This window comes from Hippocampus guttulatus, chromosome 1 (assembly GCF_054856545.1).
Source record: "Hippocampus guttulatus isolate MCC_2025c chromosome 1, RoL_Hgut_1.0, whole genome shotgun sequence".
NCBI lineage: Eukaryota > Metazoa > Chordata > Actinopteri > Syngnathiformes > Syngnathidae > Hippocampus > Hippocampus guttulatus.
The window spans coordinates 20,955,757-20,972,060 of record NC_141261.1 but is presented as its reverse complement, the minus strand read 5'-3'; the positions used below and the strand labels follow the sequence as shown (position 1 = coordinate 20,972,060).

General features: G+C 43.8%; 2 protein-coding genes across 2 annotated transcripts; one reads left to right on the top strand and one right to left on the bottom strand.

Annotated features, from left to right (window-relative positions):
* Positions 1–1,835: 1,835 nt before the first annotated feature.
* On the top strand, positions 1,836–9,929 carry clcn4 (Cl-/H+ antiporter 4). The gene is made up of 12 exons (XM_086118292.1): positions 1,836–2,016; positions 3,253–3,407; positions 3,494–3,593; positions 4,310–4,497; positions 4,666–4,788; positions 4,857–5,063; positions 5,145–5,225; positions 5,948–6,493; positions 6,803–6,989; positions 7,215–7,613; positions 8,212–8,428; positions 8,519–9,929. Exons 1-12 carry the CDS (start codon positions 2,001–2,003, stop codon positions 8,607–8,609), a joined length of 2,310 nt encoding a protein of 769 aa, XP_085974418.1. The 5' UTR covers positions 1,836–2,000; the 3' UTR covers positions 8,610–9,929.
* Positions 9,171–16,067, bottom strand: LOC147210913 (high affinity cGMP-specific 3',5'-cyclic phosphodiesterase 9A-like). Its single transcript, XM_086118318.1, has 14 exons — positions 15,884–16,067; positions 15,337–15,486; positions 14,575–14,614; positions 14,392–14,494; positions 14,180–14,322; positions 13,010–13,069; positions 12,762–12,939; positions 11,530–11,652; positions 11,363–11,455; positions 11,223–11,290; positions 11,051–11,153; positions 10,763–10,867; positions 10,181–10,327; positions 9,171–10,099 (listed from the first exon to the last, which is right to left on the bottom strand). The coding sequence occupies exons 1-14, from the start codon at positions 16,032–16,034 to the stop codon at positions 10,007–10,009; spliced, it is 1,557 nt and encodes a 518-aa protein (XP_085974444.1). The 5' UTR covers positions 16,035–16,067; the 3' UTR covers positions 9,171–10,006.
* Between the last annotated feature and the right edge of the window lie 237 nt (positions 16,068–16,304).

Here is a 16,304-nt window from a genome sequence, read left to right as displayed (position 1 = left end):
TTTTTTTGTCAAATTATTTTGGGTTGTGTACACTGAATGGTTTTATTTGTCAATTTTTTTTAAATAGCATTATTGAACCTTGTATAGAGAGCATCTTTTCATCTGTCTTTTTTTGTTTTGTTTTTGGATGGGAATAAATGGATCAGTCCTAAAATGATTCAGGTACTACTTACAGGAAAATAGTTATTTTTCTGACCATTTTGAATCTGATCTAATGGCCATGACATGTGGGATTCCTCAAGGGTCAGTCCATGGACCCCTTCTGTTCAGTCCGTATTTGTTACCTTTTTGTAAATTGCTTCAGAATGTTGGTTATCATTGCTGTGCAGATGTCCCCATTTGACAGCTGTTCAATTAATGCAGGGGTGTCCAACCAAAGACCAAGTTTGAAATGTTGGGGCACTGATAGACCTGGACCTGACCTTCAGCAATCATACCAAATCAATCACTAAAACACCCTTTTACCAGCAAAAAAACCCCCATCCAGGCTGAAGGGTTGCAACAAAACCATGCGGTCTATGATGATTTTTTTTCCCAGGATGTACCCGCTTACTTCCCAAAGACACCTGGGACTCCAGCATGCCCACGACCCTCGTGAGGATAAGTGGTTGGGATAATGGATTGATGGATGGCTGGATGTATGGATGGATTTTTTTTATTTTTATTTTTAGCAGGATTGCCTCACAGTCATCTGTAGAATAGATTCTGCTACTAGTCTACTAGTTAGCTCTCGCCCGAGGTCTGCAGACTTGAGTAAATTAGCGGACCTGGGAGTTCAAAGTTAACATGGTGATGTAGCATTTAGCTGTAATGCTGTACACATTGATGGAATATCCTCCTGACTACCAGGAAAAAAAATGTTGTCCAATCACATTTATTTTGAAATTCCCCAATCTATGTGAAGTAATTGGACTACTCCAAAAGAAATGTTTGAAATTCCACTACATTTTTAAACACTTGAATACTAGGCTCAAATACACTTAAAACAACTCAAACAACACTTTAACGTGTTCATAAGAGTCTTATAATTTATTTAAATACATTTAAATAAATAAATTATTTAAAAAAAAAAATAAAACGTAAATTTCCCCAGTGTGGGACAAATAAAGGATATCTTATCTTATAATTAAAATGCCAACTGCATTTCAAGACAAAATGTGTTTGATAAAAAGTATTACTTTTCCTCTTACCATAAAAAGTGCTTGCACGGAGGGAAGCCATTTTCTTACTTTTTCTAACCCCTACAAATTTGGTATCATTGGAAAGCACTGAATGTCCTCTTTAGAGTAACAAAAGGAGTTAATGCGATTGGATGCACTGGGTGGGAGATATTTAGGTTCACAAATGTCCTCTACAGAGAACAAATTTGAACTACTGGTTGTCAGGAGGATATGCTGCCAACACAAGTGAAGGCCCAAGTGTAAATGCTTTTAAATCCAGGTTTAAATCCAGGTGAAAGACCTTTTTCCAATATCTTTGATCAATGTCTTATAAACATTTAAAATGCTTTTCTTCGTTTAATTATTTTAGAAACCTACTTGTAATTGTTTAATTTTAAATGTTAAAGCTTAATGGTCGTTTTAATTGAGTTTAGTTGTGTTTGTTGTTTTTAGTAATTTTGGTAAACGCTATTTTTTTTCTCTGCTTTGCTTGTGATTGTTGTTGACTCTTTGGTTTGCAAATGCTTTTAGATGTTGTGTCTTTACCTGTCTGAAGCACGTTGAGTTGCCTTATACAGTACAGTACTGTATATGAAATGTGCTCTATAAATAAAGCGGCGTGATTCAACGTTGTATTGAGTTTAGCGTAAGGGATCTTTGAATGATCTCGCGATACTAGCGCAGCTGATGGCTGTAGAAGGAGGAGGAAGACTGTAGCATTTATTGGTTTGACGGTTTTTATGTCTTCGAAAGGATACCAAATGGCAGCGGCGGTTCCTATCCAATCGAATATAACCGAATTGTAAGATTCTCTTCCCGAGCGCACGGACGGACCCTAAAATGGAGGCTGCCGAAGGTAATTTGAGTCAACATGCTAAAGAGCTAGCTGACGAGTGTGACTAATGTTCAAAACGTATTTGCAAGTAGCTTGAAAAAATATGAGGGCATTTATTGTTGGAACATCTTATCTCCTCTAACGATGTCGTAGGAACCGATTTAGAAATCGAATCATAAACTGCTGACACATGCAAGACTGGTCCAAAAATCCATATGCTGCGAGTCAGGGTACCGTGTTGTATCCCAGCTCTCGGTGTCTGTAGGAGAAAATATGAATTGTTCACACCAATTTGTGAAATAACTGTGCGTTATGTTCGATTAAAAGGACATATATGATTGAAGGTGATACATAATAACTGAGACGGGTATAATGCACTCATTATGCACAGTGTGTGAATCTGTTGATAGGCAGTTTTGTCGTACAACTAAAGTCAGTGTCATGAACTACAGTCAGTGCATTTTACATTTACAATTTACCAAAATCTTCCATGGAACTTCATATTCATTTCTTATGCTGTTAGGAATGCACACTGGTCAAGCTCGCCAATTAGAGGGAGTTATCCCTCGGTGATTATGAACAATAACATCATGCAGAAAATGAATTTAGTATACCGGTAATTTAAAGAATCATTGCACACTGAAGTAGCAGAGCAGTGGGTTGGACTTGCCAAAGTCACATGGGCCCTGTTAAAAAAATTGTGAACTAAGGAAATTCATTTTAAGACTTTCTGCATACTGGTTTGTGTGAAAATATCTGGCCACCCATATTAAGACTATAGCGTTTCTGCTGTATTTTCGCGGTGACCGAATGATTATGATTAGGACCAAAATCCACTTTACAGAATTTTTGACCCTAAAGATGTCCTACTCAGGGTTGGCATCAGGAATTTGAGGTACATTAAAAAAAGTATCAAGTATTTATAACCACTTAAATACTGGAAATTTAAAATTGCTTTTTTGTGGGGCCCTTGTGAGTAATGAGTCTTTAGGATGAACTTTTCTCCCGCTTACGGCCCCCTGCTCCTGAATTTTTGACCCTAAACATGTCCCACTCAGGGTAGGCATCAGGAATTTGAGGTACATTAAAAAAAGTATCACTTCATATTTATAACCACTTAAATACTGGAAATTTAAAATTGCTTTTTTGTGGGGCCCTTGTGAGTAATGAGTCTTTAGGATGAACTTTTCTCCCGCTTACGCCCCCCCCTGCTCCTCCTGTTGCACTAAGAGTCACATGCTATGTTGCCATCTACAGGTGTGAGTAGCGCCACACCCACTGATGAGCTGAATGGAGCTGGCAACTTGATGGACTTCCTGGAGGAGCCTTTCCCTGACGTGGCCACTTATGAAGACTTCCACACCATTGACTGGCTAAGGGAGAAGTCAAGAGATACTGACCGCCACCGCAAGGTTGCTGAAGATGTTTGGTTGTTGTGCCGCTACCTTTCATTTCCACTGAGGCTGTGCACGGAGTTATTTATTTATTTATTTTAAAGATTACAAGCAAGAGTAAGGAGTCCATTTGGGACCTGACCAAGAGCCTCCTAGATGCCTGGTCAGGATGGGTGGTGATGCTGCTCATTGGACTTCTCTCAGGTTTGTGAGGAGGATGTCACACAGTCTTCAATTTGATTAGTTCATTATACCATAATAATTTTGGGGAGGCCAGCAAGTGTATAAGAGGTAAGTAAGGCAAGGCAGCTTTACTTATAGAATGCATTTCGTACAAAAGATAACTCAATGTACCTCACATAATTAAAAGTACAACAATTGGATGCATCGGCTCATCCTGTGTTACATTATGTATAAAATTTGGACGGTACTCCTGAAAAAATGCTCTTAGGGAGGCACCAATTGCCACAGTGCACTGAAATGAGCCATGCAGACACAAGGAAATGGAGAGCTGATATAGAGTAGTAATTGTTAACTCCATGATTCCTTCTTGTGACTGGCCCAGCCCTCTGATCACCCAAAAGCTCTAATATTGCATTGCTGATTAAATAATTTGTCCCCACAATTTCTGTTTCTTGCATTTGAAAATCATTTACACATTCGCTCCATCGCCTCTCATTTGGCCTTTGCCTCCTTGCCATCGAGTCATGGCTACGAACTACAATGTGAATTTACACCTCTTTCAGACGCGCAATTTAAGAATGGAAAATCAGCCACCATAGTTTGTCACAGCTTTGAGAAATCACATTGCGCATGCTAAATTAGTCTATTGACATTGACTTCTCAGAGTATTTTTCGCTTCAGGGTAGTGAGCAAAATAAAATTGGCATGACTCGGGTGTGCTGTTACGTCTCATCCAGGTACGTTGGCCGGAGTCATTGACCTGGCGGTGGACTGGATGACGGACCTGAAGGAGGGTGTGTGTCTGTCCGCCTTCTGGTACAGCCACGAGCAGTGCTGCTGGACATCTAACGAGACAACTTTTGACGACCGTGACAAATGTCTGCAGTGGCAGAAGTGGGCCGAGTTGATGACAGGCCATTCTGAGGTCAGAGGAAGACGACACGTCTCAGTGATGTCATCAGTACAGTGGTGCCTTGAAATACTAGTTAAATTTTTTCCTGGACCATACTCAAAACATTTGTATCCGAAGTCATCATTTTCTATTAAAATGAACCAAAATGCCATAATCCACTTTTTAAAAATACTTTTCTAGGGAGCGGGAGCATATGTGTTAAACTACTTGCTCTACGTCCTGTGGGCTCTTTCGTTCTCCTTCCTGGCTGTGTCACTGGTGCGAGTCTTTGCGCCGTACGCTTGCGGCTCAGGAATCCCGGAGGTGAGCTCGTGATGAGGAATCACGCTTGCGCGACCACTCGAGGTAAAACTGATCTGATGCGTTTTCAGATCAAGACCATCCTCAGTGGCTTCATCATCCGTGGTTACCTGGGAAAATGGACGCTGCTCATTAAGACGGTCACGCTGGTTCTGGCCGTTTCGTCGGGCCTCAGCCTGGGAAAGGAGGGTCCTCTGGTCCATGTTGCGTGCTGCTGCGGGAACCTCTTCTGCAGCCTCTTCTCCAAGTACAGCAAGAATGAAGGCAAACGGCGAGAGGTACAGTACTTGCCGTTTTGTTATCTCTCACGTGATGTGCTGGGAAATGTCGGCTCACCTCATGATTTGTTGGGCGTGCAGGTGTTATCAGCTGCAGCGGCGGCCGGCGTGTCGGTGGCTTTTGGTGCACCCATCGGAGGGGTTCTTTTCAGCCTGGAAGAGGTGGGTTCTGTTATCACCATGCAGCATCAGTTTTCCTCCATCAACAAGCTTGAGATATGTTTCAGTAATGTATGTGTGGTTCTCAAACTGGGATTGCCTAGCCATAACTTCTTGGTCCTCCTCATTTAAAACAAGCAAACACATCAACTAAACCAATTACCCCTCCCTACTTTAAGCTTTAGGTGTTTAAAAGCTCTGATAGGATTTTGACATTTCACACAAATTTGACAACCATAGCATTCCTAGCTCTCTCAGGCTCTTCTCTAAAGTTGTCTAGAATGGGGCGAGTCAACCTGGGCGAAGCATTTGCAGCTTGTCAGCACCACGTCTGATGTTTAGAGCCAGTAATGTCATTGTTGCTTTCCACTGGGCTCCTTTCTTGTCATCTGCAAAACAATGTGAAAACGATTCATCTTATGTTGTCTCTTTAAGTTGCTAGTCATACAAAAATAGTCACTGAGGGGTCAGAAAAGGTGCAGAATATGTAACAGCCATGCTAGCTGCGCATGAGTTAGGCTGAGTTAATTCAGGTTATGAATTTTTAGGTTCAAATGTTCAAAAATTGTCAATGGCATTTAGTGGTACCTAATGGTAGCTTTGTTTAATTGGCATTTGAATTCATGAGCGGATCTTAAGAAAGATTAATTTTAAGGGATCCCCGGACTGAAATTGTTTTGAGAACCCCTGCCTGGACCAAGCACCTTCCTCCCTGTCCCCTGCAGGTCAGCTACTACTTCCCCCTCAAGACTTTATGGCGTTCCTTCTTTGCTGCATTAGTTGCTGCTTTCACGCTGCGCTCAATCAACCCGTTTGGCAACAGCCGCCTGGTGCTGTTTTACGTGGAGTACCACACACCGTGGTACATGGCCGAGCTGGTGCCCTTCATCCTGTTAGGCGTCTTTGGCGGCCTTTGGGGGACCCTCTTCATTCGTGCCAACATCGCCTGGTGTCGACGGAGGAAGACGACCCAGCTGGGGAAGTATCCGGTTCTAGAGGTCATCGCAGTAACGGCTATCACTGCTGTGCTGGCCTATCCCAACCCCTACACCCGGCGCAGCACTAGCGAGCTCATCTCTGAGCTCTTCAATGATTGTGGAGCACTGGAGTCGTCACAGCTCTGCGACTACATCAACAACCCCAACATGAGTCGACCTGTGGACGATATACCAGACCGCCCAGCTGGCCCTGGCGTTTACAACGCTCTGTGGCAGCTGGCGCTCGCTCTCGTCTTCAAGATTGTCATCACCATCTTCACCTTCGGCATGAAGGTCAGTCCAATTCAGGTTGCTTTTGCTTTGTAAACAGAGCTACATCTTTTGTTGATGCTATTAATTTTGTATCTTTGTTACAGTATTCTTTTCTTAAAATGAGGTTGTCCTTGCCTCCATTGCCAAATTCTTGCTCACGTGGGGTTGGTTTTCTTAAATGTATGAGGAGTGGGCTTCTTGACGTGATCAATGTGTAAACTGTCTTGAGATAACCTCTGTTGTAAACCTGCACTCTATAGGAATAAAAATGTAATTGACTTGCCATGTGAAAACACTGGCGTGATGACGTGACAATCGTAATGTCACCAGATCCCGTCAGGCCTCTTCATTCCCAGCATGGCAGTGGGCGCCATCGCGGGGCGAATTGTGGGCATCGCAGTGGAGCAGATGGCATACCACCATCACGACTGGATCATCTTCAAAAACTGGTGCCGGCCTGGTGCTGACTGCGTCACACCTGGACTCTACGCCATGGTGGGGGCTGCCGCCTGTCTAGGTAAGGGGGGGTTCTCTTTTTCAAATCCGGGCTTCGGCCTTTCTGTGTGGAGTTTGCCTACTTCTTGGGGAACCGTGATTGCGTGGTTTTCCTCAGAGTATTATGGCATCCTATGACAACATGCATATCAGCATCTTTGAACTCATTTAGTGGTGTATGAGTGAAAAAAATGGCTGGAGATGGGGACGAGCTTTCTTATTTATTCAATGTCTTGCATTATTTCAGGCGGCGTGACCAGGATGACTGTGTCTTTGGTGGTCATCATGTTTGAGCTGACCGGTGGTCTCGAATATATAGTTCCGCTAATGGCGGCCGCTGTCACCAGTAAGTGGGTGGCGGACGCCTTCGGGAAAGAAGGCATCTACGAGTCGCACATCCAGCTCAACGGTTACCCGTACCTGGATGTCAGGGATGAGTTCACGCACCGCACACTGGCCGCCGACGTGATGCGGCCGCGTCGGAACGACCCGCCTCTGGCCGTCCTCACGCAGGACGCCACCACTGTGGAGGACGTGGAAATGTTGATCAAAGACACAGATTATAACGGCTTCCCGGTGGTTGTGTCCCGAGATTCTGAGAGGCTCATTGGCTTTGTGCAGCGCAGAGACCTCACGCTCGCCATCAGTGAGTCACCTCGGTTCTTCTTTGGCAGGAAGCACATGGTAACGCTGGACATTGTTCCACTGTTAATAACCTTCAGGCCTTTTGGAGTTTGGCCATATTAACAATTAGTATGCAACTTTTTTTCCACATCACTTCTTGTCATTACTATAAACTATCCATTCATTTTCCTTTGAGATTCCGAGTACAAGTACTAATATTTCATATTTGATTTTTAAATGTTTTTTTATAATCCTTCAATGCACAGGTTTTAAACATCCTCGAAAATATATTTTTGTAAATCAGTCAAACATTAATTTTCTATATTGAAGTGCAGATAGCCATTCAACCCTTATCTGAAACTTAATATTACATGTAATAAATTGATAAATGTAATCTGGTCAAGAACATTCACAGAAGTAACATTTTCAACTGCTGAGTCGAAATCCCATTTCTGTCAGTCTGATGGAATCCAGGAAACGGCAGTGATCGACCATAAGTGGCCACATGAGCCAAATGTTGGAAATGACTAAATCAGTGTTCATTACAATTGCATTAATACAGCTAAAATGCAGGGGGGCAAGATGAACACAAATGTTTAATCTCCGTTGTCTCTCCACAGAAAATGCCCGTCAAAAACAAGATGGAGTGGTGAGCAGCTCAGTGGTGTACTTTACCGAGGATGTGCCGCAGCTGCCGGCCAGCACACCGCAACCCTTGAAGCTGCGCCGCATCCTTAACCTGAGCCCCTTCACCGTCACTGACCACACGCCCATGGAAACGGTAGTGGACATATTCCGCAAGCTGGGCCTCCGCCAGTGTCTGGTTACACGCAGCGGGTAAGACAAGACAAGATGGGATGTCACAAGAGCCGTCACAAAGCTCATTCTGTCATTGGCTGCTTATTTATCCGATTGTCATCCCGCCAGGCGTCTACTCGGCATCATCACCAAGAAGGACGTTCTGCGTCACATAGCGCAAATGATGAACCAGGATCCTGAGTCCATCATGTTCAATTAGCCTCTTTACCGTCTGTGAAAACCCGCTCCCATTTGTGGACAGGCCAGCCTCAACTTGTGCGCTAATCCATGTACGCGTTTTGACTGTCCGCCCTCGACACTCAACATGGTCCTCGTGGCGTGAGTCATTTTTGGGACAAGCTTGTACTGTGAATGCTGTCGTACCTTGACTTACAAGTGCACCAACTTGTGAGTTTTGTTCACTGCGATCTGTCACTGTTTTGGGGTTTGTATTTTTTCACCGTTGTTTTTCTTATTTTAGTTTACGGTACGTATGAACTTCAGATAGGCCACCACTAGATGGCGGCAGCAAATGCCACAACATCCACCCAGCCAAGCATGATTTGATATCCTGCGATGCCTTGAGATATGAGTGACATGACTTGTGAGTTTTGTTTTCAGTTCTATTCTATAGCAACGGTTTGGCAGATAGTAAAACATCTTCAGCATTTTAATGCTACTTCCAGTTGAAATTTAATGACAAATTAAACAAAACTAAAAGAATTTTGTGTATTTAAAATTAATGGTAGATTAATGCGAACACATAATGAAAAACGCCATAGACGGGCTCACAAATAACATTTATGTTGTTGCGTTATAACGCTTCAAGCAATGGTTATTTGAACACAAACAGTGCAGCAACACATAAAAAGACAATAGAAGACAGGCATATCTTCTTAATTCTTTGCGACACATACCCGAACGAGTCGCAGTGAATTACTAAACTCGTATCTTAAGGCACCAGTGTACAAGTAAACTGAGTTACGAGCTCAGTCACGAATCACTCGTAAGTTAGGGTACCGCTTTAACTGTGCACATGTCTTTTTATGGCTCAAAGGAATTGTTGGTTAGAGACTCTTAACTGATCATTATACTTGTTTTAACTGATTATTTTAATACTTGTCACCAAGTACACTGGACACCCGAAAACTGCACGCGTGCCGCTTTCCTAAGCTATCAACTGTAAGATTTCATTGGTGTGAAGGTTAAAAACAAAGGGAACAGAAATGTTTGCCAGGAATTAACAGAGGGCATTTTTAAAGTCCTGTGTCATGCTTTTGTTGTGGTGAGAAAGAACCTAACATGAGTCAGCTGCTCCCTTCTGTCACACTGAATTCCTCATTTGTAAATGTTGATTGAAACATCCTGTCTTGAAATGCCAAGAGAATTTATGTAATGTATGTGTATTTATATGATTTCATGTGTTTAGTTGGAGACACCTGAATTAATTTAAACGGTTTATCAGACATTTGCACTTTGGTTCAAACATGTAAATGCAGTTCCAGAAAATAAAATGTTGAGCTGACGTTGAATATGCTAAGCACTTGGGTTGTGTGATTATGTAAACACGAGCTACGGTCACACGTTTGCTAAAACATAATTGTGATGTCTTGCTTATCAGGGTTTGCTGGCTGCCGCCTCCTTCTGGGTGGCTCTCTCCAAGTCCGAGTAGTACTCCAAGGCTTGCCTCACTGGCTCCAGAATATGTTTCTACGGGGCAGTGCAAAAAAACGCTTAACATGGCCACAGATTGTCATTGGGATGTATGATTTCATAAAATAATATTTGTACCTCCAGACAGGGGAAGAGCTTCGTGAGCTCTGTGAAGAGCGGCAACAGGAGAAAACGAATGAAACTGGTCTGTGAGGACGGCTTGGACACTTTGTCGCGGTCCATAAATGGAGTCACTGGAAGCCCTTTGAGTTTTTCTGTGTCGCCCTGCAGTCCAGACATGACCACGGCACAAACAGGTCCTTTCACACTACTTTCACTCCCAGTAATTATCAGATGTTGATAAGCAGTGTTTGTATCACATACTCGCGGAGTACAGAAAATCTCATCTTTTCACTGCTTTTGTGCTCCGAAGTTTCGAAGGAACTTTGTTTCGACAAAGGTGCTGCTTTGTTGGTATCCTGATGCCAAAGAACTATGTTGAAGTGAATCGAGGAGCTTCATTTAGACAAAAGCAGTGCTTTTCTGCTCTCTTGGCGCCAAGGAATTACAAATCATCTTGTGCCATTGAGAACAAATTATCTTTAGGGGGCATTAATTATAAACACATTTTGTTTCAGGCTCTGTCCTTTTCTACTGCCAATAACAACGAATGCTTTTTGCTGTCACATCATCGCACCACTTCCGGTTTGTGCTTCAAACCTGGTTGAAGAACTCCTGCAGGAGACAGTCCAGCCAGGGCTCGGCCACCGCCATTGGCCTGGCCTCGTTGGAAATGTCGCTCACCTTCACCATGATCTTCATCAGCTGCACGTGGAAAAAAAAAACCAATTATTTCCAAGTAAAAGCAAGACTTCCAGCATGTAAATGTGAATATAGACAAACTGTAGTTTATATGACACTGACTTATTTCATTGTGTCACTTGATGACAGCAGTAGAAATGGTCCATGAGAAAGAAGAGTTTCTTGTGTAAAGGTTCAGTGCTTTACCACTTCCGTGTGATCCCTGTTTCTGAGGTCAAACATGGGCTGGATGCTCTTGAACTTGTTGAGGATTTCATTGTGTCTCGCCATGTCGGTGGCCAGAATGCACCTGGAAACACATCCTGACATCAAATCGAGATCTAAACAGTTGTAACAGAAAACGTGGGTCAACACTTACTTGATCATTCCTGCTCGAATGTGTTTGTACTGTCCTGTGGTCACATGTTTGAGGATGTTGGACTCCTCCTGCACAGTTGTGGCAAATGAGATTTGAGCAAGCTGTTAAAGTTGTAGATTCTGAAAAGAGGCTGCAATTACCTTAGCCAGGATGCCAAAGGCGACTGCACAGTGGTGGTTCTCCAACGGGGAGATGTCATTGTAACGAAGGGCCAGTTCGGTCTGGGCGTTGATCTGTCACATTCAGACACAGATGTTGAAAACTATCTCACAGGAGAAGGAAAGCAAGCCAAGAGGACCAAGGCAACCTGATAGACGTTGCTGTAGCCGGGGTGGTCGAGGTCATGGCACAGAGCAGAGGTCAGCATGATCAGAAGGTCCATCGGATCCAGCTTGTTCCTGAGGTCTGTTAGCCAAATGAGCCCGTACATCTGAGCAACAGCGCAACACGTTTTACAGTCAAGGGCCGAATTTTGAAGTCCTGGTTCTTGCCTGAGTTATGCTTCCGTAGGCCTGGACTATCAGGGGAAGCTTTCCTTCCTCTTTGTCTTCTATACTGTACTATTTAGCTCACCTATCTCAACTTGAGTATAATAATGGATACAAATCACCATCCATGTCGTATGTTACGATCTTGCTTCTCTGTCTGTTTCTTTCTTCCGCATGGTAGTTCGCTCATCCCACCTCGATCCCTTAACCCAGGGGTGCCCAAGTCCGGTTGAGAGCCGTTAAGCAGCCTCTTTGAGATGGCTCCCTCCTCCATCACACCAGATTCAAATCATCAGCACACTCCACAAGCATAACAACGATCTTGTCCATTTGAATGCAATGGGTTGGAGGAGGGAGACATCTAAAGCAGACTGGATAGGGGCTCACGAGGACCAGACTTGGGTGTCCTTGCCTTAACCCAGGGGTGTCCAACCCATTTTCGTCGCGGGCCACATTTTAGTTACCATTTCCGTTGGAGGCCCATTATGACTGAAACCATTTAAAACAAAGTCAATAATAACGGATTATTCAACTATTGTTTAAGTTGCGGGCATGGGGGGACTTTGGCACCAAAACAATGCTGACAATATCTCTCTTATTACATATGAGAATTTGAAATTTTGCTCCATATTTTGGCAAGCATAATGGAAGTTGACATCTTCGATTTGCTTTCGCGGGCCACAGAAAATGATGTGGCGGGCCAGATCTGGCCCCCCGGCCTTGAGTGAGACACCTGTGCCTTTACCCCTCTGTCCTGATTTTGTTTCTCTAGCTACCCTCTGTCCCTTAACTCTGTCTCCCCACCTCAACCCAACCGTCCGAGGCAGACTGTCACCCCATATGGACTGGGTTCACTTTGAGGTTTCTCCTTTTGAAGGGGCTTTTCCAATAGCCTCCGTCACCAATTGCTTGCTCATGTTGGTTTTCTAACATACAACCAGTATAGCATGTATCATAGGTGGTTCTTGAACTGTTCGCTGTGTACTGTAAAGTGGCTTGAGAAAACAAATGTTGTGAATTGGTGCTGTATAAATGAAATTGATGGTCATACCATCTGCGTGACGCAGAAGCAGTGCTGGAAGTTATGGAAGGGAATGTTGTTGTAGTGGCAGTAGACCTCAAACAGGAAGTTCTGGAGGATGTCCACCTCAAAGTGGAACACCGTCAGGAAGTCCAGGTCGGTGAACATCACTTGGAGGAGGACCAGCATCTCTGGCTCCTCCCACTGCCTGTCAACAGTGTATCAAATGGGTGTGGGCGGAGCCAGTGCAGACGCTCAGAGCGTGTGTTAGCACTCACCAATTGTCAAAAGTGGGAGTTTTCAGATGCTCTCTCACTTCTTCTATCACCTGCAGCGAGCTGCAACCAAGATTTTCTGTAACTAATCTATATGGGGCGTTCTTAGCTGCGTTTGGGTCATGATCCTGTTGGATCCAGGACCCATGAGCTGCATCTGAGACTGAGCTTTCTGACATTATAGGCAGCACATTTCGCTCCAGGATGGCTTGAGATAGTCTTGAGATTTGATCCTACCCTTCAAAGATTCAAGACAGCCTGGTTTTGAGGTAGCAAAAACATTTTTTTTGTTAACGCGTCCCTTTTTTTTATGTGTGTCTTTAAACAAAGCTGATGTGACTTACCAAAACGTTAGTTTTGTCTATCTGTACAAGCTACTCACAGAAGCTTTAGGATTGGCTTTTCAAATGCGCTTTGGAAAATTTACAGTCTAATTGGTTGTTTCAGGTTATTTCCGTGACCATGGTGGGTTATTCTTTCCTAAACCGAATGGAAACTTAAATCTTGCTTGTGCCCCTTGTACAAAGACATAAGTGGAGTTACTGTGAGACATGGAGGCAGCTCAGCTAGGCTCTCTGGTTGCTTTTCTACACCCGGCGCAGCAAGTCTTTGCAGGGTACAATGGTGTTGCAAGACTCTCATGAGGCATTCTAGAACCAAATGTGCTTCCTTCCCCTTGTGAAAAACCTTGGTCTCAAATGCAGGTCATGAATGCTCTGACAGGACAATGACCCAAAACACACAGCTAAAAACAGTCCAAAGTGACTTTGATCCAAGCACGGGCCTACTGGATTCTGAGGAGCCTAAAGGGACAGTAAATCATTTTGAACACGTGTGTGTGTGTGTGTGTGTGTGTGTGTGTGTGTGTGTGTGTGTGTGTGTGTGTGTGTGTGTGTGTGTGTGTGTGTGTGTGTGTGTGTGTGTGCGCGCGCGCGCTGAAATGTGCTGCCTGGAGTAGAGTTACTGAAATTGTGTCAAGAAGTTGCACAATTTTTTTTTGTCCAGATGTTTTTTTTAACACAAATAAATTAATTTTCATTAGTTAGGATTTTTTTTTTCGGTTTCAAGTTATTTCAGTGTCCTCTGTGGGTTTTTTATTTTTCAACAAATCACCAACATTTTCTTCCATGTGTGTGTTCACTGTGATTTAGAAACTGCAACCCAATCAGTCACCTCATGTTGAGGAACCTCCTGCGAACCTCCCGGTGCTCCTCGTCCTTGTTCACCTGAGGCACTTTGGCTTTCGGTGGGAACTTGGAAAACTGTTGGGGGCACTCATCCCTGAAGAGACCCATCCAGCTCAGGTGCTTGATGCTCTGACAAGGGGCAAACATTTCAGCTCTGATGCATACAGGCAGACGCAGACTCTGAGCAGGATTACAAACCTCAAGCTTTCGCTTGAAAGAATCCACCTGACTCTTGAGGTCACTGATGATTACTGGAGTTTTGCCTGCCTCTTCCTGGGCTTTGGTCTCCAGGTGACACAGCCTGAGGCCGCACACACCAAATGAAATGAGACTCTCGCTGACTTTCATGCTTGGGTTCATTAACCGCTGAGACGGACTAACCTCTGCTCCATGTTGCCCACATCAGTCGTTATAGCAATGCCTGCATTTGGACAGACAATTGACTGTACACTTCAATACACATCTCCATATAAAATTCACTACTCATAAACCGATGAGGATATTGGGCTTACGGAGGAATTTCAACATATCCCAACAACGCACTCTCAACATTTACCATCCATTCCACTAATCCGAGGCCGGGTCATGTGGGGCAGCATTTTAAGCAGGCAGGCCTTGACTTCCCTCTCCCCAGCCACTTCATCCAGTTTGTCTAGGGTAATTCCAAGATGTTCCCAAGTCAACTGGGAGACATAGTCTCTCCAGTGTGTCCTGGGGTCGTGCCCGGGACCTCCTCCTAGTGGGATGTGTGCAGAACATCCCATCTCTCTATTACGGGAGAACTCAATTTGAACTTATGTTAACTTTTCAATGCCAATGTCCAATGTTCAGTAATTTTTGCAACACGAGTTGCAACGCAACATTCATATCTGATGTTTTTGAACAGTTGGACATGTACTTTCAAAAGTTTCAAATTAAAAAGTTCACCTATGAAGGTTATAGTGCATGGTTGGGTTATCCTGAATTTCTGCCTCATAGCCTAATATCCCTAAATTTTTGTGAGGCGTCTATATGAAAGATGTACAGCCGAATGCTCATTTTGAAGATCGTAGAGATGATAAAAGCTGTATCGAACAGTGGTTACAAGCGAAGTTTGCTGAAGACAGAATGGTTGTTGGTCCCACTGCAGAAGTTGCCACTCACTCTGAAGGTCAGATGCCACCACCTCCAGCCGGTAGTATGAGTCCTGGCTGTTGGACTCCAGCATGGGCGAGATATTCACCACGCTGCCGTTTGATTTGTACAGCTTCAGGATGTGATGAGGAGAGGCCTCTGCTGCTGCACGGAACAGGTCTGCCACATTGCAGCAGTCATTACAGATGACAGGCGAGTACGAGCAGCTTCATATCTGCAACCATGCTAGATTCCAAGTTAGTAGGATACAAAATTCTGTATCACATTTTTCGTTTTAACATAAAATCTGCCAATGCTGTGGTTGATTAAAGTTAGTTGGAGGGGCTGGTTGGTGCATGATTGGTTTATGTGTCACTAAGAATGACGCTCTTTCTCCTGAGGACCTGTCACCACCACATGGAGTTCAAGTCCTTCCATACATTACTGATGTTTATCCCACTTGTGGTTCATACATAACATTCCAGTCTTTCTTGACACTTTCATTCAAACACATTTATTTTTAAGAAAATGATACATAATTGTATGAATGGACTTTAACTAAAGTCCTCCCTCTTACCTTTAACATCTTCAGCCGTGCAGTCTGCTCCAAACTCTGCTCGCTCCACTTTCCCGTTAACGATAAAATGAATAATTTTTGTGGCCATTTGCGGGCCAGATGGGACATGACAGGCTCCAGGAATGAAAATGAGATCTCTTGACGGTGACATGTAACAGCCCAGTTTGTGTAGGAGCACCTGGATCTGACAGAAAACCCACCCACCCAGTCACATATACATATTCATCTTTCCATCGGCCCACTGATTTGCACATGCTCGCATACATCATCCAACAATTCACCAATCAATTCTTTCACTTTCAGTAACCACACATCCACCTCCTAATCAGTTTGTCTATGCATCAAGTCATTGGTGGTGTAGTGGTTCACATTGCTAACTTGGTGTGGAATCAATCCTCACTCAATAGCCCATTCACAATTT

What these genes read in the sequence shown, in the direction of transcription:
- clcn4 (XM_086118292.1), top strand. An exon ending in ATACTGACCGCCACCGCAAG is followed by an intron (nt 3,408 to 3,493) that starts GTTGCTGAAGAT and finishes TTTATTTTAAAG; the next exon opens with ATTACAAGCAAGAGTAAGGA. An exon ending in AGACCTCACGCTCGCCATCA is followed by an intron (nt 7,614 to 8,211) that starts GTGAGTCACCTC and finishes GTCTCTCCACAG; the next exon opens with AAAATGCCCGTCAAAAACAA.
- LOC147210913 (XM_086118318.1), bottom strand. Translation starts at nt 16,034, where the DNA reads ATGTCACCGTCAAGAGATCTCATTTTCATTCCTGGAGCCTGTCATGTC. An exon ending in ATTCGAGCAGGAATGATCAA is followed by an intron (nt 11,154 to 11,222) that starts GTAAGTGTTGAC and finishes ATGTGTTTCCAG; the next exon opens with GTGCATTCTGGCCACCGACA. An exon ending in ACAGGGATCACACGGAAGTG is followed by an intron (nt 10,868 to 11,050) that starts GTAAAGCACTGA and finishes TTCCACGTGCAG; the next exon opens with CTGATGAAGATCATGGTGAA.